The 22,933-nt window shown below is 38.6% G+C and overlaps 1 protein-coding gene across 1 annotated transcript in view; it reads right to left on the bottom strand.

The window, feature by feature from the left end:
• CORO2A (coronin 2A) overlaps positions 1-18,897 on the bottom strand; it is a 62,894-nt gene extending 43,997 nt beyond the window's left edge. The window contains exon 1 of the mRNA XM_034410810.3: positions 18,463-18,897. Within this exon, the coding sequence (XP_034266701.2) occupies positions 18,463-18,477 (15 nt within the window). The 5' untranslated portion in view covers positions 18,478-18,897. The remainder of the gene's footprint in view (positions 1-18,462) is intronic.
• Positions 18,898-22,933: the final 4,036 nt, after the last annotated feature.

Raw genomic sequence — 22,933 nt, forward strand, 5'->3', positions numbered from 1 at the left:
GGGCCACATATCATGTTAAGCCACAGTGTATTTTAGGTATATTCAGATGCTGAATAAATCAGAGTGCTTGAGCCCACACATTATGTTCATAATTCATGGTTTACATTTACATCTTGTTTGGTTCACAGAGTGCTTGTGAAAAAAAAAATGAAAAATGATATTATGGTTTATGGCAGGGGTGTCAAACTTGATTTCATTGAGAGCCGCATCAGGGTTGTGTTTGATCTCAGGGGGCCAGGGTGGGTGTGGCCAGCTCGACATCGTTCGTGTCAGGGGCACCTCTAGTGGCCTCCTCCCAGCAAAAATGGAGCTCGGGAAGGCTCCATGCAGCCCTCCCGAGCTCCGTTTTTGCTGGCAGAGGCACCATGGGCTAGTCCTTCACTGTTTCCAGGGCAGCCCTGCAGGCCAGATCTAAGCACCCCACGAGCCAGATCCGGCCCCCGGGCCTTGAATTTGACATCCCTGGTTTATGGGTATAAAACCAGAAAATGCTATTTGCTCCATATGATCCAAGGAGTTGAATGGTTAAACCTATTAGAGAAATTATAACTTAACATAGAACTGGACTAAACAAGGAGTAGTCTGACAGTTTGTGGAAGTAAATCCTCCAAACCAGAAAAGGGGGGTCTGGAGAGGGAATGAGATTACTGTAGTTCTCTGGAATGTACTGTTCTCAAATTATTAAACTTTGTACTTTGCTAGTCATTACAAGACTCTAGACTTTGTCTATATTTTGCAGTTCAATTATGATACCTCTACTTAATAGGAATAAAACTAAATGGCACACACATATTCTTATAGTGGCTATATTTTGAACTGAGAACTGGGGAACAAGCCATCCCAGGTCCTCCCATTCTTTTCTACAGAAATCCCTACATTTCTATATGTGTTTAACAGTTACACGCATTCAGCAATGTGGTATAGTAGTTAAGAACTTATGGGGAGGACCCAGACTGAATTCCATTCTCATACATGGAAATTCAATAGGTGACTTTGGATCCTTCGTGTACTCATTCAGTCTTTCATTCCAACCTACCACATAGGGTTGCTTCTGTGGGGAAATTCCGAGCTGTAGCTATCAAGACAAGATTGTAGAGCCCCGATGTTCCTTATTAGCTTGGATACATATAACTGGATAGAAAACATTTTCTAAAGAAAATGCTGAAATGAAAACGATGCATTGGGAACGGGTTGTGGAGGATGGTGGAGGAGACCTATGCGAGTCAGATTTGGTTCAGCAGGAAGGTAGTTTCTAATGCTATGTTTATTAAGAGCCCTAAGTACATTCTGGAGGCCACCACTGGTTTTTATCTCAAAGTTTAACTTTAGTTTTTAGAAAGATATAGGTGATCACTTTGAAGGAATAATAATCATTGAGGTTCTCCTGAGGTCATATTGAGGTAGAGCTGGGAAAGCTGTGGAGCCAAAGACCTGGTATCTCTACAAGGCTTAGAACAGGATGAAGACCTAATGAAGGAACTGCAAATGTCAAATGGTCAATATAAACAAATGAAGGGAAAGGTCTATAAAATCAAAGGGAAACCGAGAAAGAACAAGGTTGCCGTAAAAATCCACAAGACCAGAAGCTTATACAGGTAGTCCTCGACTTACAACCACAACTGAGCCCAAAATTTATGTTGTTAAGTGAGACATTTGTTAAGTGAGTTTTGCCCCATTTTACAACCTTTCTTGCTACAATTGTTCAGTGAATCACTGCCATTAAGTTAGTAACAGAATTGTTAAGTTCCGTGCTGACTTTGCTTGTCAGGAACTTGAAAAAGCTGATCATATGATCCCTGGATGTGGCAACTGTTATAAATATGAACCAGTTGCCAAGCATCCAAATTTTGATCACATGACCATGGGGATATTGCAATGATTGTTAAGTGTGAAAAACAGTCATGTCACTTTTTTCAGTGCCGTTGTAACTTTGAACTGTCACTAAATGAATTAAAGACTGAGAAAGGTGTTCATGTGAAAATCAGTGTTGAGGCAAGGAGGTAAACATTATCTCAATCCAACCAGAAAATTAAGCATGTTGGCTATCATGGTGGGAGGTGTAGTCAAACGTATCATACTGGAGGATATGTTAAATTTATGGTGTTACATAATTAGAGAAGTGCAGATTGATTGTCAAGGGGAAAAGTAGGCCAAGCTGAGAAAGAACCAAAGTTGAGATTGGATATACTTTCCAACATACATCTTTAAACAAAAATCCTAGCGCTACCTAAAATTAGTGAACTTTGGTATTGGGTTTTTTTGTAATGAAATATCAATATAGTAAAGCAAAACACAGAATGAGAATCTGAATGTCTCTTGCAAATGTTTTCCCTGTGTAAACACTACCTTTCACGCTCCAGCTTTCTGTACCAATATAAAAAGAATCACTAAGAAGAGTAAATAAAATCCAAATCCTCTTTCTGGAGAGAGACAATGCTTCATTTCATTTTAACCTTGGCTGCTTGGATTCTAAAAATCCATAGCTCCTTATCAGTTTTCTCCATAAGTAATCAGGCACCGTCAGTTTCAATGACATGGCAGACTCCAGCTTACAAAGCTTTTCCTTTTTCTTAGTCATTTTCTTGAAGTTTGGAGGAATATAATATACTTGCCCTGGTCAAGATACCTCCAGAGAAAAGCAAAATGATAATCCAAAGATAGAGAAGAACTTGGCCCAAGCGGGAAGAGTTACTCATTAGAGCCCATCAGCTGTAAAACTCTTAAAGAGAAACATTTCAGAGAGAGCCAGTGAAAAACGTATAGAATATGTTGAATATCAGAACTCAACACATTCTCCTCTGTTGCTTTGGCATACTATTGCCTTAGACTTAGAGCCAATTGGTGTTGAACATTGAGTGCAGATAATTGTGCTTTTGTATGGATTATCGTGAGGGACGAAGGTTCAGGGTAAGAGCATGGGTGAAATGCTCCCAGTTCGGACCGGATCGCCCGATCCGGTAGCGATGGCGGTGGGTGGTTTGGAGAACCAGTAGCAAAAATCCCTGCCCCCCCCATGCCCAGCTGAGCCGTGCGATCATCAGAGGCTTTTTTTTTACTTTTAAAAGCATTTTTTCTACAACCTTTTCGGCCGAAAAAATGCTTTTAACAGTAAAAAAAAAAAGCCTCTGATGATCACGTGGCTCAGCTGGGATCGTCAGAGGCTTTTAAAAGCATTTTTTTCTGCAACCTCTTAAGGTTGTAGAAAAAATGCTTTTAAAAGTAAAAAAAGAGTTGGCCATGCCCACCCAGTCACATTACCACCACCCCCCACCAAGCCACACCCACAGAACCGGCAGTAACAAATTTTACATTTCACCACTGGGTAAGAGGTTTCAATATTAGCAGCAACAGAGGTTCTGCTCGACTGTTCCATCTTTCCTTTCTTAGGATTCTTTATTATGAAAAAGTTGGTAAACGCTGGAGACTTACAAATGGAAGATAGCAATCACTGAGCACCCAACCCACAGAAAATTCTGCAAACGAGTCTAAGCAATTGTATAAGAAATGTTTCACATGGAAGCACTCAAAGGTGACCCTATCATGATCAATGAACCAAAAGCTGGATATAGTGCACATCCAGATTTGCAGCAGCATAGTTGATTATTTTGTTTTTATTTTCTTTGTACAGAGTCTGTACAGCACTACTTATCAGATTCTAGGCATTATGATGCTTATAAAGAAACAAAAGAGGCAGAGAGTTTTTGCCAACCCTGGTCAGAGATCTAAAAAACTGTTTTCCTATGACCTTTTCACCAATTATGTTAGAAACGTTACTATTGGGAAGTACTCCTTGCTTGTCTCTGTGTGTGATACTGTAGGTTGGCCCATATCAACAATGAGAAATGGATTTTACTCAGTTAAATCTGTGACTGACAGCAGCTGACAACAGGCCAACAGAACAACTGCAAACAATAACAACAATGTACCAATTAAAATAAATAAGCAATAAATACATTCAATTGTACTAATACCAACGTGACAATCAAGCAATATTAGCCATCAGGTATTTTGTGGGTAGACTGTTTTGGGGCAGCTTTGTGAAAAGACAACAGGGTTGGTGCCAACTGGGCCAGAGGCTAAAGATTATTCTACAAAACAAAGACTGCCCCGTTCATCCCTGGGTACCACTCAGTATCCTCAACCAAAATGAACATACCTACCTGTAAGCCAAGCTTCGTAAGGCTTTAAAACTCAAAACTAACATTTTGAGTGCTATCTGAAAAGTTACTGGGATTCAGTGTAATGCCTGCTTATTAGATGCTACATGGCTGTGATGGTTCACACCTATACCATAGCAGGAACTGCCTCCTGTACCACTGAGGTATCTGTAGTCTTCAATGCATGTTACAGTAATCTGATCTGGTAGTAATGACAGCAAGAGTACTGTAGTCAGAGCCTGCCACTCCAGGTAACACATTAAGTGGCACATCATCCAAAGTTGTTCATTCTCAAACATAGCTCCCCTCAAACTTAGCCTTCACCTGCAAATGTAACAGAAGCCATGGGTCCAGGAGAACATTCAAGTTAAGAGCTGTTTCTTCATCCAAAGATAAAAGCAGAGCAGACACGGAGCCTGATGGCTTCTGGACAAATGCTTAATGCTGTCTTGATCTTATTAGGGTTTAATTCCAACTTGTTTCTTCTCATCCAGACCCCACAATCTCCAAGCACTTGGGCCCAGACTAACCATAGAGACTCTGGCCTGGCCTGGATGACAAAGTAAAACTGGAATTATCAGCATGCTCCCCTGAAACTGACAGGACTTATTTAAATATTAGCAAGAAGGGGGAAGAGGACCCCACAATAGAGGGTACATTGGGATGATCTTTCTGCTCCTTTGGGATTCATTTGCACTGCTCCATTAGGAAGGAGAAGAAACACCATAACCCTGAATCTTACAAGCAATCCAGAACTATATTAATGTCAATGGGACCAAATGCTGCTGAAAAGTCAAGCAAGATCAAAAAAATTGTATTTTCTATATTCAGGTTTCAATGAAAGTCATCCATCTGAGCAGCAATGAATACTATTCTGTCCTATGGCCAGGCCTGAATCCTAGTGAAATAAATACTGTACCATAGGAGCTTGGTATTTGGTGACTGATGGACTCCAAGCTTTATTTCTCACCAAATACTGATAAGTGGCAGGAAAACTTTTATCAATTAGTTAACCTGGGGCAGAGAAGTTCTGACAGATGGCTAGACCTTCAATTTTAGCTATCTGTCAAAACCTGGCACATTATTCAGAGAGCTGATTTATGTGGAGTAGATTGGGGTGGCCCAGAAAAGCAGATCAGTCACTGGACTTGCAAATGATCCATGGGATGGTAGACACTACCTACCAAGAGAGGCTTTCTATTTCATTAAGATATCCTCCCACAAGCACCACTGGTCAGAACCTGCCTGGTAAAGGTGTGTCAGATCCTCAGGTGGAGAAGGCTGTTTCATCAGGCAATGAAAAGTGATTGTTCAGTCCAGTGAGAGATCTTCCCACTTCACCATGCAACTGCTCTCCCTGCGTCATTCATCTGTTTTTTAAGAGCTATTTTTAAACAGAGGCTTACCATTCTTCTGGAAGAGCACTAAACCCATGTTGGAAAAAAAAAACCTAGCAGGCCCTGGGGATACTGAAATGGAAATATCTTCAGTGCTTGTTTCTTGTTTTTCAGATTGGCTGACAAGAGCTGGAGTCAGCTCTTTACCCACCAAGTTTTCAAAGCACATATACAAACAGACAGAGACAGAGACAGAGACAGAGACAGAGACAGAGACAGAGACAGAGAGGAAGGAAGGAAGGAAGGAAGGAAGGAAGGAAGGAAGGAAGGAAGGAAGGAAGGAAGGAATATATATATACTGGGATACACACACACAAAGGGGGAGGGGAAGGGAGGGAGGGAGGGAGGGAGGGAGGGAGAGATGATCCATGCAACTGGACACCAGATTACTATAGCTCTTCTGGTAGAAAATTGCTGAACAGACATGAAGGAGAGGAGGCATGCCAACACAGCCTCTTAAAATGCGACAGGAGTTGGGCATGTCCCAAACGCTAACCATGCCATCACCCACATTGGTTTTTTTTATAAACAAGGTTTTTTTATTTCTTTTAATCCATATACATATTTTGTGAACAGTACATTGACTGGGTCAAGTCTTTTTTTTAAAAAACAATGTTAAACTAATAGTACAAATAAGTATATATAGTCCTAATCTTCCAACTTCAGCGATGCTATTCTCTTTTCATAATCCTTTGTTATTTTCCCATTAATTCATTTAAACATAAATGACATTTCTTTACGCCATGTATTTGTTCCCCTAGTAAATGCTATTATTTAATATTTTAAAAATTACTCATTATATCACCATAACTTCCAGATTCCAAATGTGAAGGATTATTAGTAGAGCCAAATATTAACCATATTTAATCAACCCCGGGAGTGTACCTCAAAGTCTCCACAATTTCCAATCCTTAATATATAAAATTCACAATATACTTTAACACACTGAAAATATTAATAATACAAATAAATGTCCTAATCCTAAATTTCCATCTACTCATCTTTGTTTTATATATAAATATGCATATATTCCGTTAGTAATTTTCCATTTTATTAATCTATTTTCTTATATTTATATTTCTTATATTTCCTTATTATCCATCATCTCTTAACCTTTTTAGAGTCCCATCATTTATTGACTTTTTAGTTAGCCTTTTATCTCTCTCTCTTGGAGTCTTATAGCTCTTTTTGATATTTTTGTGCCTGCCAAATACTCCTTCTGAATACCCTTTATCTCTTTCTGCTGTATTGTTTGAACACCCTTCAACTTTTTAAAAGAGATTTTCTTTTTTCCTCTTAAATCTTTTTTTGGGGGGAAAGTTTTTCTCTTTTCTCTCTATTCTGTTAGCTTTTGAGGAGTTATCTAATTGATTCCTACTTATTACTTTCTCATCTTTATTTTTAACTTCTAGCATCTAATTTTATGTTTCTTCTATTTCTTGAATATCTTTTACCCCCACTTGTTGAATAACTACTACATTCATTTCTGTGTCTTTATCATTCTTTAAAAATTCCCGCATACTTTTTAACATCAAAATTATATCTTTTTATACTTCTGTATCCATTTTATAACAATGTAATGAAAATTACTCAGTATATTTTTATAATTCCGATATCTCAATATTTTAAATCTCCTTTTATACTCTTAAATTTTTAATTTACAACCTTAAAGTTTCCCAATTACATATCTTCCCAATTGTCCAGATTTTAGAATCTTCCTCCCCCACTCCCGTTTTCTTTTCTTCTAACACCTTTCTTCTTTTGACTTGTAGGGTGTTCTGTTAAATAGCATTAATAGTCCAAATCCAAATTAATCCACTATATTCCTCCAATCTTTCCAGTCCATAATCCAATAGCCAATTTTAGTAAAGTTCAGTTATGTGCAAGTTAGTTCCTTTTAAAGTCTTCAGAAGAGGAGAAAAAACAAAACAAAAACTCATTAAGTATTCTCAACGTTATCCAAGTCAACATAGAGTCAAGGTCAGGCCGTCTTCCAGATGTTATTATTGGGAAAAAAGGACGAACATTACTTCAAAACTGAAATAGTTAAAGCTTTTTGCTGTAAACTGGGTATGAAGCAAAGGTCATGTCCTTTAAAAATGGTTAGCACTGCATCTTTGGGCCACAGCTGGTGGATGTATGATAAACCCACTGACTAAAAGCCATTTCCCCCATAATGATTATAGCCACTTCTAGCATCATCAGCTATCACGAGATGATAACAAAGCCTCTTTGCTGTAATGTGAATGCAATTGTTGGATGACTTCTAAATTCCCTAGTGATAATCCCACCAAGCAAAGAAAGGCAAGATTAATAGAAATAAAAATTAGAGAATGCATCCAAATAACGGGGAGAGTCAGAAAAGAAATAACAAATTATCAACAAAATAGCAGAATTGCTGACATAAGTTTTCCTGCGAAGTGCATAAAATAACATGCACCTCACCCACAGCTCTGGTAATTCTCAGCGGAAAAGAAATTCCTGAAAATAGATGAATATTGCTTAGGGGGGAGGGACAGAGACAGCACAATGGTCTTTGTCAACAAAGAGCATTACTGAGTTATCGGCTTTTTCCATCTGCAGACAAAATTGCCTCAAGGAGTTTTGGGTAAGAAACTGTGATCAATAGATAAATATAAGCTAGGGTATATATGTGGTCTTCAAGAGTTTATTGTACTACAATTGTTTCTCCTGCTGCCTACAACTGCCAGGTATTTTTCCAATAGAGCTAAAACTGTGTTTCTCAAATTTTATGCCATTATGTACCAAGAACACTTTGAACAATGTTGACCAAATATATCAAACACCCACCCATCCCGCCGAACACTCCCAGTGTTTTTGTCTTCACATTTTTTTTCCAGTGAATATCGTAATAGGTCTAGTTGCATTTGGGAATGTCTTCTCATTCCATTTTAAAAGGGTCCCTTAAAATGAAATTCTTTACCAACCATACTCCCAATTAAGAATTTATATATCATTAAAATTATTTTATGTATCCCTGCCATCCTAAAAATTATTAGGACAAATATACTGGTAAAGAAAGCTCTTCAGTAGAAATCTCTGAGGAACGAAGAGGAAGATGATTCTCATTTAATAAAATCCCAATTTTAGCAATAGCAATAGCATCTTGGCTTATATACCACCCCATAACACTTTACAGCACTCTCTGGGAGGTTTATAATGTAAGCATTATTTGCATATTGCCCCCAACAATCTGCATCCTCATTTTACTGACCTCGGAAGGATGGAAGGATGGGTCAACTTTAAGCCTCATCAGGATCAAACTCCAGGCTGTGGGCAGAATTTGCCTGCAACATTGCATTTTTTAACCTGCACCACCAGGGCTTTTAATCTAATCTAATCTAAAATAATAATCATCATCTTTCTTAGTTATGTGTCTCTTTTGAGGCTGCTTGTCTGAAATCACTGTTCTACATAAGAGAATACCTGTGGACTCACAGTCAATGATATTCAAGAGCTGTTGATTTCTGTCATTTTCTGAATTTAAATACATTGCTGTTTGCACATTTTTCCTGTGTTCATGAAGCAATTTTCGGCCAATGATCCATTCTTTTTTTAAAAAAAAATTATTGAAAATTATTTAAAAAATACAGAAAAAAAAGTATAACAATATGGATAGAATTGCAGAGAGTAATATAATATATATAGAGTTTTAAAGTATCAATTTTCGCCTAGAGAAAGTACAAACCTCCATTAAGCCAACTCATCAAAAGAAAGAAAAGTTTATCCAGGAGAAAAAATTCTCAACTGTCATGCAATGCTCCTATAGATATTTACCCACGTTCACATTAAGGTTAATATTTTCATTTTTCTTAAGATTTCTTTTTTTGCAGCTAAGCATACCATCTGTCCCAGCTCCTATATAACCCCGATTCTTGTCTATCTCGCAAAAGTCCAGTAAGCTTGTCTGCTTCTGCACAGTCCATGATCTTTGCAATTAACGTAGCCTCTGATGGGATATTTTTGGATTTCCATTCTTGCGCGAACAAGATCCTGGCTGCAATGATGATGTGGAGAGCGAGATACCAATTAGATTTGTTTAAGTTCTCTGGTTTCATGCCTAGTAAAAACGTTTCCGGGTTCAAATTTATTCTACATCCTATGATTTGATCCATTCTCAAACAGCTGATTTGGTGGCAAGTGGGCTCTGGTCTGACCAACTGACTGGTGGTGAACATTGAAAATCAGAGGCTGAGGCAGTGAATGGGTTGTAATCAACTGATCAGCAGTGAAAGGGAAATGGGCACATGCTTGACATCCATGGATCACCAATGGTCTGAAGATCACTTTGAAAATCACTGATCCTGAAAGCCACAGCTTCTAAATGCCTGGTCTAATGAGTGGGAAGATTTTCAGGAACTATGAGTAACATCTCTTGCTTTGGCTGATGGACTTTTCTTTCTCCCATGGATTTTCCTGTGGATTTTGTCTATTTTTAAAACTGCAACAATTTGAGATTCAGTCTCTTCTGAAAAATATGCCATTACTTATTCAGCTTTCCCTTGCAGGCCTGCATTTTACTTTGCGTTGGCAAATCAATCAACCAATGAATCATAATGCAGGGAAGAGAATGAGACCTGATTTCTCCAGTCAGATATGAAGGTGTCAGACTGTTCTAATTATTTCTGTTACTTCCCATGGTAGGGAAGCCAGGGGAAGCATAGAAATGCTTTGCATCCTTGTTGCAATCAGCTTCAGCCTGGTAAAGATACATAAAAGAAAAGCCAGCTTGGTACAGTAGTTAAGATACCAGGTTGAAAATTGTGGGCCAGTCACTCTCTCTCAGCCCTAGGAAGCAGCAAGGATAAGCCACTTCTGAAAAATCTTGCCAAGAAAACTGAGAGACTAGTCTAGGCAGTTGCCAGGCATCAACACTGACTTGAAAGTACTAAGGAAGTAAAAAACCATAGAGGAATCTGAGCTTTTTCATTGTTTCTGTGTCCTGAATGGAGGGAGGAGGAAATACAGATAAGTTGGATGATTCCGGGGGACTAACAAAGAAAAAGCAGTAACAATGGGTCACCCTGCCATTCAACAGAATTGTTTTTAAATAAACTTGGCTTGATGTGGAAATACAGGTAGTCCTCAACTTACAACCACAACTGACCCCAAATTTCTGTTGCTAAGCAAGGCAGTTGTTAAGTGAATGGTGCTCCATTTTATGACTTTTCTTGCCACAGTTGTTAAGTGAATCACTACAGTTTTTAAGTTAGTAATATAGTTGTTAAGGGAATCTGGCTTCCCCATTGTCTTTGCTTATCAGAAGGTCACAAAAAGTAATCACATGGCCCTTGGACACTGCAACCATCGTAAATGTGGACCAGTTGCCACGAATTTTGATCACGTGACCATGGGGATGCTGCAATGATATAAGTGTGACAAACAGTCGTGTCATTTTTTTCAATGCCATTGTACCTTCAAACAATCACTAAGTGAATGGTTGTAAGTTTAGGATTACCTGTAGAAGCCACCAAAGAATTAATTAAAGCTGCTCCATTTTAATTATAAAAAGGTTTTTTGGGGGGGTACTAACACTGGCATATACATATGTCAGCAACATTTTCTATTTATTTTATCATTCACAAAACCTTCTATCTTATGTTATCGCAATGGTCCCAATCAGTGATGGGATTCAAAAATCTAGCGGTTCTGTGGGCGTGGCTTGGTAGGTATGGCATGGTGGGCGTGGCAGAAGGATACTGTAAAATCTCCATTCCCACTTCACTCCAGGGGAAGGTTACTGCAAAATCCCCATTTCCTCCGGATCAGCTGGGACTCGGGAGGCAGAGAATAGATGGGGGCGCGGTCAGTCAGAGGTGGTATTTACCGATTCTCTAAACTACTCAAAATTTCCGCTACCAGTTCTCCAGAACTGGTCAGAACCTTCTGAATACCACCTCTGGCCCCAATGTAAGGTACTTCCAAATGAGAACTCCACAACATTTTGAAAACAGCTTTGGACCTCTATAATCCCACACTTGTCAGGTGATTTCATCAAGTAAACTAATTTGCTTAACGCCTTGTAAGCTGCCCTGAGTCTCCGGAGATAGATAGATTTAAATCAAAATAAAATTTAAAAAAATTAAAATTAAATTAATTTACTTCTAGCTCAGTCACAGTGCATCTGAAACTTTTATTCCCTAAAAATTGTGGCTCTATATTGTTTGCATGTCTGTTTCTCAATGTCCATAAACTGCTGCTTAATCATGTTTGACATTTTTTTCAACATCCCCTTACACAAATCACTTGGAGTATTGTATTGTATTGTGTTGTGTTGTGTTGTGTTGAATTGTTGTTTTGCATATGACTAGAAAAATTCATGGACTGTGAAATAAAAAAAGAGACTGGGGAAGAGGACACAGACAATTTTTTATTTTGTTTTTTTTTAATGGGGTGAGAGTGAAGAAAGTTTTCTTGCTACAGAGCTACTGGTGACTCAAACGTGGAATAATCTTTGTTTTTGTTTTTTGTTCTCAGTCTAACAATTTGTGATCTTTGAAGAGACAGGGAGTGGAAATGGTAGCAAAACGGAAGAGTTTTAATTCACGCTTTACTTTATTTTCTTACAGTTGGAGTAATACATTTTCTAGAAGGACCATAATTAAATTAGACATCGCTGTGAGGGAGTGGATTGCCTTTTTTTTTTATAAGAGGGCAATCATTGCCAAAGTCTCTGTCTTCATTTTGATAATTAAATCAATCCAAAAAGAAGATAATATACAGTGAGTCATTCATTACCTCAGTCATATAGCTCAATCCATTTAGAACGTACTTTTTCAGAAAAAGAAAAACAGCTATTCTAGGAACTTGCCTATATCCACAGTTTTCTTGATCTTCCACCTTGGTCTTCTTCTATCTTCCAAACAGAGGCAAACATGTCATTGCTGACCAAGAACCTGAGATTTCCTCAATAGGCCCAGCCCACAACATTGTCAAACGGCAACGTCAGCAGTGGTTTTTCAATCACAGCAACAATCAGGGAATCGGCATTTTTCCTTTGTTTATCACAGAGCCAGCTGTGCTTAGAGCTGGTACAGATTAATAGACAGGGATATAAATAATGAAACATGAAATCATGTAATAAGATCCACAACTACAAGCACAATATCCTTTCCAACATGATCAACCGCCAACTCACACCTACGAAATATAGGTAGTAATCCGTACAAGACAGTGAAAGGAATGTTGGAAGGATGTAGGTTGAGGTCTTTCTTTATCTTTGACAATGACTTTACAGTGAATTTGTTATCTTCCATGTGCTGTACTGTAATTTCCAGCATCTTTGATCTTTGAACCAGCCTATATCTGTGGCTGCATCTGCTGAGACCTGTGATTTAATAAAATCTGGAACAGCATGTCACAGATTTCCCATTCTCTAACATGACATTTAACCAGCACCTGAAACCTGACCTATTTTCTGTTGACCGGCTTCCTATACTCAAAGTGAACACCAAGCAAACACAACATGTTGATCTTTGGCATGGTTTCTTGGTGTTCACTTTGAGTATAGGAAGCCGATCAACAGAAAATATGCAACAAATCCTAGTTAAGTAAATCATAGCTTAGCACAGTGCAGAATGCAGGGCCCTCGTTTGTTAGCTGTCCCATAACTACTGCAACCCTCCCTACCATAACCTATGCTATTTCCACATATTAGCAAGGAAGCAGGAATTGTCAAAAATGAATTCCCAACCTTTGGGACAGGGGGAAAAAAGCAAGGAAAGAAAAACATTCAGTAACAAATACAGTATAAACACGATGATTTGGTTCCCCAGTTCAATCCTTGGTGTCTCCAGATTATTTATTCATTTGTTCGATTTATATTCTGCCTTTATCCTGGTTACGAAAGATCCTTGAAGCTGTGACATTTTGCTGCTGGTCACATTGATCAGAACAGAACTAGCTGAAGAATTCATATATCTAAGTAAACAGACAAATAAAATCTACTGAAGTCTCCACAATTCACTACCCATGCTGTATTATGGATGCAATACAGTATTATACAGAGAGTAAAGGAGCAGCCTAGAGTAAACTCAAGCCCAGTACAGCATATGACTGGCTAACTGTTGTAAGAACCAGCAATGTACACAATCAATGAAATCAAGTTTGACACTCCTGGATTACAGGCAATATTGTAATCCAGGGGTGTCAAACTCGATTTCATTGAGGGTCACATCAGGGTCGTGTTTGACCTGGGGGGGGCGGGGTATGTGGGCAGCTTGACATCACTCATGTCAGGGGCGCCTGTGGCCCAGGTGCTCTGCCAGCGAAAATGGGCTCCCAAGCTCTGTTTTCAGCGGCAACAGCCTCCTGCAACCCTCTGTCACTGAAAATGGAGCTGGGGGGGTGGGGGCATGGGCCTTGAGTTTGACACCCCTGCTATAATCCAATACAATGTCACACCAGCCATTATTCAATATATATATATTATTTCCAAAAAATAAAAAAGTCCAAAAGGCAAGACCAAAGTCCAAACCACAATAAAGAAAACAGAAATATATCAGAACTCAATAAAACTGCTGCTCAAACAGGGAGTTGTCTCTACTGCTCCTCTCTAGAAGGATCCAATGTTCATAAATCACAGCAGCTCCTAATATTCAGGATCCATCAATTGGAAATTCATTTTTGGATATACTCCAAGCTTACTAGTTCACAGGGCCATCCTCTTTTCTATAACATACTGTATAACAACATTTTTTATGTCCCAGTGTTTCTCTCTAATGAACATACCGTAATTATACTTTCCAAAGGATGACACAATGTGATTTCATAATTAACCACTTGATAATTTGAGCTTCAGCAAGACATGGAAACTTTTAAAGAAAATCGTTCTGTCTAATTAATAAATAGGAAAATTCTGCACTGCACTCCAAGGATTGAAACATCAACACACAAAACCTACTCACTGATATTTACAAGAAGAAGTGGTCCAATATACATATCCCATTAATAAATAGGTGCAGACATTTGCTATGAATTTTTTTGTTCTTGTTCTTGGATATTATTCCAATGTTTTACCACGTACTAGTACATGTTCATTCATAGGAATAATTAAAAATAGTAACAGGACTCACATCACTTTTGAGAGTTCAAAATAATATTTTACACATTATCTCTGAACTGGTTTTAAATAACCAGATTCTTGTTTATATTTTAAATATGATTCTGTACTTCACCTGAACGTTAGGCATACTGCAGTCTCTATATACAGGGAGCATGGAATATCAATTAAAATTTAAAACTCAGGATAATCCCATTCCACTTCAACCGCATGGCTCGCCCACTCCATGTCGGTACTTTTGATTCCAGTGAACCTGTTCCATTCCTCCTCACCTTGTGGGTCATTGAAATATGAAACATCATGTGAAATGAGCTACCTATGAAATCAAACTTCCATACACAACGGATCTAGATGGGAACTAATTGTGAGGAAGCAACCATTTTATACCAAAGTTTATAAATCTATTTGTTTTCATTGCACAGCTAACATTTATTAATTCACTATCCAAAGGATGTTTCACTAGACCTTTGAGGAGACTGGGACTTTCCAGATGCTTTGGGATTGTAACACCCAGAATTCCCACTCCAATGGCCAAAGATGAAAAAGTATTATGCCTTTGCTACTGTGGCGCACAGATTCTGAAGAAGCCACCCAATCAATGCTGACACACTATTTCTTTTAAGCATCACATCCAAATCAGATATTTGTCTAGACATTTGAAACTAATTTATTAAGCTGGCGTGCTGAATATTTGATGTGTTTGCTGCCTTTAATTGATTTAGTTGATGCTTTTTTTTTTTTTTTTACTAAATATCCCACTAGGATTTTAAAACATGTTTAAAAGACTGCCTGGTGACTATGAAATGAAGAATATGATCCAAATATTTTAATGATATTAATCAGTGTTATATGGCACTGCTTTTGTGGCTATAATAATATCCAGCTTGCCACTGATAACTTAGCAAGTACATGGTTAAGAGACAGCTCAGTCTTTGATCCATACCTCCAAAGGCAACAGAACTTTCTTGATTCTAGCGGATTTCAGAAAATCCTCAGGGCTAGCCTAGTTCAATTGTCGAGATTAGTAGGGGATTTCTCCCTACCGGTCCCCTTTCCCTCTTTACTAGATCTCTGGAGGAAGGCAGAATCATGCAAGAGCAACATATGGCTGGTTATCCCAGCCAATGGTGTGGATCTTGAGCAAGCCAAACATTATTGATTTACGCTAGTCTGAAAGTATTAGCAAGTTTAGCACTGACATGACAGAAACCATTATGCAAATCTGGTAAGAGTCCTCATAATAAGGTCTCATAGCTGGGAAAACAAAACATCTGGAATTGCCTAAGCTGACATCAAGTAACCATGCAAAACTGTATTATCTGTAGCTACTCCAGAAAACTGTGGAACACCCTTCCCCTTGAGGTTTACTGAGTTCAATCCTGAGCAATTTCCAGAAATACTATTTGAATAGATGATGACATATGTGGATAAGCTGAACTGAAGCCTTCTACAATGTGTCTTCCAAGCCCTACAGATTATGGTTTATGGGATTGAAGGCCAATTTTTCTGGAGGAGAGGATATGAAGAGAATAAGGATAATAGTGGAGATGAATGACTGAGCCACCTTTCTGTCACAATGACGAAGCCTTTCTATTTTAGCCCTGCATCAGAACAGTTGCTCAGAATCCATAGAAACGAGCATAGACAACAGATGGGCCAAAAGAAGAGCTGAAGAAGCAGGGAGTTTGGAAAAGATAGTTTGGGGATCTGAAAAAGCAGCCAGCCAAGAATCACCAAGGAGCAGTAGGAAATCAAGAAATGAAGATTCAACTTCATAAACAACATATTTTGATGTAAGCATCTAAGCTTTATTTATGAAAGACTCTACTGGACTGCTGTATTATGTTCTGAGAATGGTTATTATTGTGCCACAAGTTTCTGGAAGTAGGATATGTAAAGAAAAAGAGGAGTGAGAACATTGTATGTCTTAACAAAGAAAGAAATTAACATTTCTTAGATCTATTACTGAAGTTCCAGTTAACTGCAGGAAATGGCAAAGGGTAAATGTAGTAGGTGGTATTTTGCTTATGAACTTCAAGGAGAAGTGCTCAGTGATGGAACCAATATGTTGGGCTAAACAGGGACCAAGTCAACATTTCAAGGTTCAGAAAAATCACATGTTTTCCAATGCTGCTAAGTGACACCTGACAGTTAATAGTCACCTCCACAGACTCTAAGCAAGGTCTCTCTTTCAACAACTACCTGATACCCACAAGTTTCTCATAGCACAAAAATATTTTGCATCATCTATAAATTATAAACATCATTAATTGAGTCTTTCTTTCAGCAAAAGTCTCATTACAATTAAAAGAAAAAAGCAATCCTTTTGCACACTTCAGTGTAGCTTCTTTGGACCCAGGGACAAAGTCACATCAACATTCCTTCTGCACGAAAACCCCAGGGCAAAGGCTGAGCAATAAACACATTCTACTGCATTCGTCAACAGCTTTATCTATGGTATACCTCCGACAAATCCCATTATTTAGGCCAGCCTTCATCTGGTCTCCCTCAAATATGTCAGTGAAACATCTTTTAAGGAAGAAGGAGAAGGAGAAAGAGAAGGGGGTGTAGTATTGTATTTTCATTTACAATTGTTTACATTGTTTGCAAGCCACTTTGGGAAAACTGTTATCCCAAAAGCTGGGATATAATAACTGTAATATACAAATTCTCTTCCCAGCCACATATCTTTGCTGGTTTGGGATTATGCAAATTGTAGTCTGACACATCTAAGAGATACTTGGTGGTAGAAAATTTCTCTATCAGCCATATAATAAACACTGAGTATCTAATTTTGCAAACAAACAAACAGGAAATTTAAAATGGGAAAATGTATCAGCATTAAATCTCATTTTGTTGACCTAACCACTGAACCAACTGACCAAGATTGACCATCAGCTAGCATTCCCTTTTTTTTAAAGTTCTGAAAATAAATCAATATTTCAACTTTCAAGATATGTCCATGAAAGTTACTGTCCTTTTTTGTCAAATTGTGATAGACACAGTAAAAAGGAGAATTTATTTCCAATAGGAAATGATTTTTCACTGGCTGTTTACCTGGATGAAATTCTTACCTTGTCATAGGCAACGATGTAAAGGATAGCTACCGGTCTGAAAAGCAATGAGCAGACTCTGCCAGCACTGCCCAACTTCACTTAATTCCCTGCTCCACCCAATTCAAGAAACCTCTACAAACTATGACCCTCTTCACTTCCTGATGCTAGAAACAAATGTTATTCATCTCCAAGCACAACAATGGTGAAAAATAAACTCTAGTTCTTGTCAGATCTGCAAGAATGCAGATACAAATCAATGCATCTAATTGATTGCTCTAATTTCTAGACTATAATAGAAAATATGTCTTTCTTTTCCAGGAAGAGAAACATTTCTTACCCAATAACTTCCTGGTAGACAGTTCCTCTTTAAGTCTAGAAAAGGCTGGGATGGGGAATCTACCACGAGTCTCTACAAATAAGACCCATATTTTTGTGATAACCGCAGGGACCAAATATATGTAAATTCAAGGACTAGGATTTTCTCTTGTTTTTCTTCACCCCGCCCTTCAGATGCAGAATGATGCAGTCTTATCCACCTCGCGAATATCATTCAGTTCCAAGAGCAGAAGCTCTCTCTAATTTAACAATTATTATAGCGCGCCAAGAATATTATAACTACAGAGTACTATAAGAGAGATGTGAAATCGCCCGCTCTTGTTTACAGCTCGCAAAAATAAATTTAAAAAACCCGGCAGTTTAATTCTTCGGACATTATTCAAGAGCAGGTTCATCGTCTTAGTTCCTCCTTTTTTTTTGCAACGGTTTCCTACCTTCGTGACGGTCATGCAGGCTGGATTTATTTTTTTAAAAAAATATATTTTTATGTTGGGTGCTCGTCTGGTACCAGTCTTGTCTTTCTGCAGCAAAGATCTCAGAGCCCGTCTACACCACACCTCCGCCTACGCTTTCCCTCCCCTCTCCCCTTACAGGTGTCGCTGCGCGATCAAAGAATCCCGTTCATTCACTAGACCGCGTCTGGCGACGCAGCTTCGTAGGCATAGCATCGCAAGACTCCAGCTTAAAAGAAAAGAAAAAAAAAATCAGGGAAAAATCTTTTTTTTTTTTTTGTTATTTCCCACCCGCTTAAAAAAAAAAAAAGAAAAAAGGACAGCCCTTTTAATATGAAAGATCCGCCCGCTTGCAGCAAGCGCGCTCGATAGGCAAGGCGCACGCTTGCTAAGTCACTGCAGAACACACACACACACGTACGAGCGAGCTGGGAGTGAGAGGGAAAGCGAGGGGGCGGAGCCAGAGGAGAAAGGAACCAAAGGCCGCTTACTCGCCCCTCCCCTCCTCTTTTGTGCGCGAGCGAGACGCTCTGACGGGGGAGGGCGAGGACATTGCGGCCGAGGGAGGGGGAGGCAGGTTGGGGAGACCTTCAGCCCTTTGCGGGGGGAAAGCGGGACTTCCCCAGAAAAGGCGCTTGATGTGGGAGGACACGTTCAGAAATACATTTTTTTTTTAAAAAAAATAAAAATCAATTTTGCAGCTGATAATGACACACGTTCACACGCGCGCGCGACTTAGAAATAAGAGTCACGCAGAACATTTTGGAGTTTCCGAAGTCAGTTCTCCACAGGGCTTTCCTGTTGACTTTCTGGGCATCGCTGTGCGGTTCTGCCCCGCTATGTCAATGGTTTGCCATTGTCTGCTTTTGCAGAACTTGTTAAAAACAAAATAACGCCCAGAATTTGCTTGTGGTCTCCCATCCAAGGCTGCACTCTGCTTCTTATCTAATCTTGGACAAGGCTGTTGATTCGGTATTCCTGGATTGGTTAATTATGAAGAGGAAAACAAGCTTAATCCGTGCAATCTCAATCTGCCGCTGTAGGTTGCCCATCCCCTATTCTGAATTTTCTCTGGGCATAGGCTATGACTTTCCCAGCCCTAAGAACTAGGCGTTTCCTTAATGTGCTGTCTCAGGACTGTGAAGTAATTTTAATTAAATACAAAACTGGCCATTGCCAGGCTCTGATGCTGCTTAAGAACGTTAATGAACTTTTACATATTCTGTATGGAAGAGTTTTGTGGACCTCCATTGAACGGAAACTGTACCGTTAACCACCACCTCCAAATCTGGGCTGAGTCATACAGGCACACATGCTTGTAAGTGTAGGTATGCATTTCCATTTCCAATAAGGACACCTGCCCTGGGCAGCAGGGTTGAACTAGTCACTAGAAGATCTTGTAGGAAGCCCCCCCCCTCCCCAGTTTAAAATATTCCTTATTTTATATATATATATATATATATATATATATATATATATATATATATATATATATATATATAAATATATATATATCTTTTTCTTTTTCGTAGGCTTTTATGTGCATATTCTTTCTAGCCAGGTTTTACCTACGTAAACTGAGTTGTTCTGCAGCCCTGGTTCTGTGAAATCTCATTCACAAGCTTCTGGGCTTTTTTTCTGTTGACAAACTGCAACTCTGTGTTGCTCTCTGGAAGACTCAAAAAGGCAGAAATAGCTATCTGAGTCTCCCAGAGAGCAACACAGAGTTGCAGTTTGTCAACAGAAAAAAAGCCCAGAAGCTTGTGAATGAGATTTCACAGAACCATATAAACATTCCATCTTCCCTTAAAAGGTTATCGTTTGGGTACAAATATCTCTGTGCAATAACCATCAAAATTTACAACAGCATTCATTACATTGATATTAATTCTCTGATCTTACAATTGTAATATTGAACATAGTAAACCTATTCATTTTTCCCTCTTAACATATCTTCTAATAAGAATCTAATAATAAGCATAATAATCATAATAACCATATTTTTCCATCTCTATCTTATGATATTTTCTACTCTTCTTTAATCTCTTTCTTTTATTATCAACTTCCATTTTTATTCTCTAACCATTGATAAAATAATTCCCATAACGTTTTGTAGGAAGTTAACACCCACCCCTTTCCTAGAAGAATGAAATATTTTAGGAAATATTAAAAAAGACAGAATATTATATTTCCCTGGTTGAGAAATGAAGAAACATGTTTTAAAAACAAAGCAGCTCCCACCTTCCTGCCCCCCCACCCTTTGTCAATGGACCATCATCTGCAACACAATAGAACCCATCTAGCAACAGAAACTAACACAATAGGACCCACCTAGCAACAGAAACTCACCACATGGCACCTGGGAAGATTACATCAGCCAGCAAGGCCAGCTAAGACCCCCACCCCCTGGGAGTCTGACAACCAATCAGGATACTCTTTCAGGGCCCCAGGAAGTTCAAAGCCAGAGAGGGCATAAAACCCGGGAAGTCGCTGCATCTCGGCTTTTTCTGTTCAGGAATTCAAGCCATGTGATCCTGTCCACCATTAAACCATCTTTCCAAGCAGTCTCCATGTTTCCAGTGTCTTTTTCCGCACTTGGACTGAACCCAGAATGATATTTCTTCTAAAAGTATAATATGCCATTTGTTCTTTCTCCTTAATTGCAAGTGTTAATTTGTTCATTTCTGCACATTCTAATATTTTCCTAATCACCTTCTCATCAGTAGGGGTCTTTTCACTTTTCAAAATTTTGTGCAAATTCAATTCTAGCTGCAGTTAATACATGAATAATTAAATATGCATTCTCTTTACTATAAGTTTCAAGTAAAATTCCCAACAAAAATATTTCTGGTTTTAAATCAATGTGCTGCTTTATCATGTTTTCCAGCCATGTATGTATTTTTGTCCAGTATTTTTTTTTTTATATACATGTCCACCACATATGATAATAGGACCCAGGTATCTGGTGGCACTTCCAACATTTAGCTGACTTATTCTTTATTCTTAATAGTAAAAGAGACAGGATAGAATATTTTCCCAAAGGAGAAATAGAGAAACATGCTCGTAAAGGCAAAAAGCAGCCCGAGTCTTCCTGCTATGAAACAGTCTCCAGCAGATGCCTGAAGTCTTTAGAGATGGATATTTTGCGCCAAGCCTATTCATGAACAAGCCTTCAGCCCAGCTCCCCCAGAAGGGATTAAAAGTAGATAAACAAAGACTCCTAAAATCTACATTCCCCACCCAGCTCTAATGACAGGACATGACCTTTAGGACATAATAGTTTACCTACCACTATTAGAATAGCAAAAGACAGAAGGCTCATTATATTGCACAACCCCCTGGTGCATCTCAATCATCCTGTAAAGATCCACCCACTCACCCAGCCATTTGGTCAGCTGCCCCAGAAACATTGTTGCTGTCTTTGAAATTTCTGGAAACCAAATAAACCTTATTTCCCTTCAGGAAGTCAACCTCCATTTTATTTCCAGTGCCTTTCTCACTGCTTGGAACCAGACCAGATATTTTTTCCTACAATCTCCAAGGTCCCTTTCAGGCCTATAATTCTATTATTGTTTTAAACATCTCCCTCCCCATTGCCCTGCTGATCATACCTCCCTAACTAACAGACTATTGTTAAATGGAATATAGCATTTGTTGGGGACTGGGGTGGATAGAATCTTCCTTGTTTTACTTCTCATTTAGCCCTCTACCCATTATTTTTTTTTAGTATCTGGAGTTTACTTCTCCTTTACTTTCTCACTTCCTCTGTGAAGTATATGGATGTTTGAAACTAGTATGCACCAGTTGAGCTATTCGTTTGACTTGGCTTTGCAGCTGAAGAGATGAATGTTTCATTTTTCATTTCAGGTCCTGCCCAGAAATTCTACTGGAAAACTCCCAAGAAGTTAGTTCAGAATTTCTACCTGGGATTAGCTTCAGGTTGAGAATAGGACTTCCCATCTTGTGCCAGGAAAGCCATTGTGAATTGGGCATCCACCTGAACCCAAGAAAGCTGAAACATACAGTAACAGTACGAGTGTGCAAGAATGGCATTTTTTCCCAAATTATTAAGCAAGTAGGCCTCCTTCAAATGATTGTGGGAGAATATTCAGCTGGTTGCACACAAGCTCATTTCTGAAGGGCATTTTCTTTTAAATCCTAAAGTTGTTTGAAATCATTTTTAATCCCTTGAACACGTCATCGTATTAGGTGATGTTTTTTCAACATATGTAGGCAATCTAAATTGATTGTGGATCTGATGTCTTGATTTTCATCTCTGTTTACCACACCATTCAGTCCTTTCCTCTTTCATTTTTAAGATTGGTTTTTTAATAGCCCATAACCCTCTTAAAATGTCAATTTGTTCAGTTAACTGTTATCAATGAGATAAGCACACTTAGAAAATTACAGCCTTGCATCCCAGACTATTTCAAGCTATTCTTACTTTTTTTTC

The sequence above is a fragment of the Pantherophis guttatus genome, chromosome 2 (genome assembly GCF_059756535.1).
Source record: "Pantherophis guttatus breed Tessera chromosome 2, ASM5975653v1, whole genome shotgun sequence".
Classification (NCBI taxonomy): domain Eukaryota; kingdom Metazoa; phylum Chordata; class Lepidosauria; order Squamata; family Colubridae; genus Pantherophis; species Pantherophis guttatus.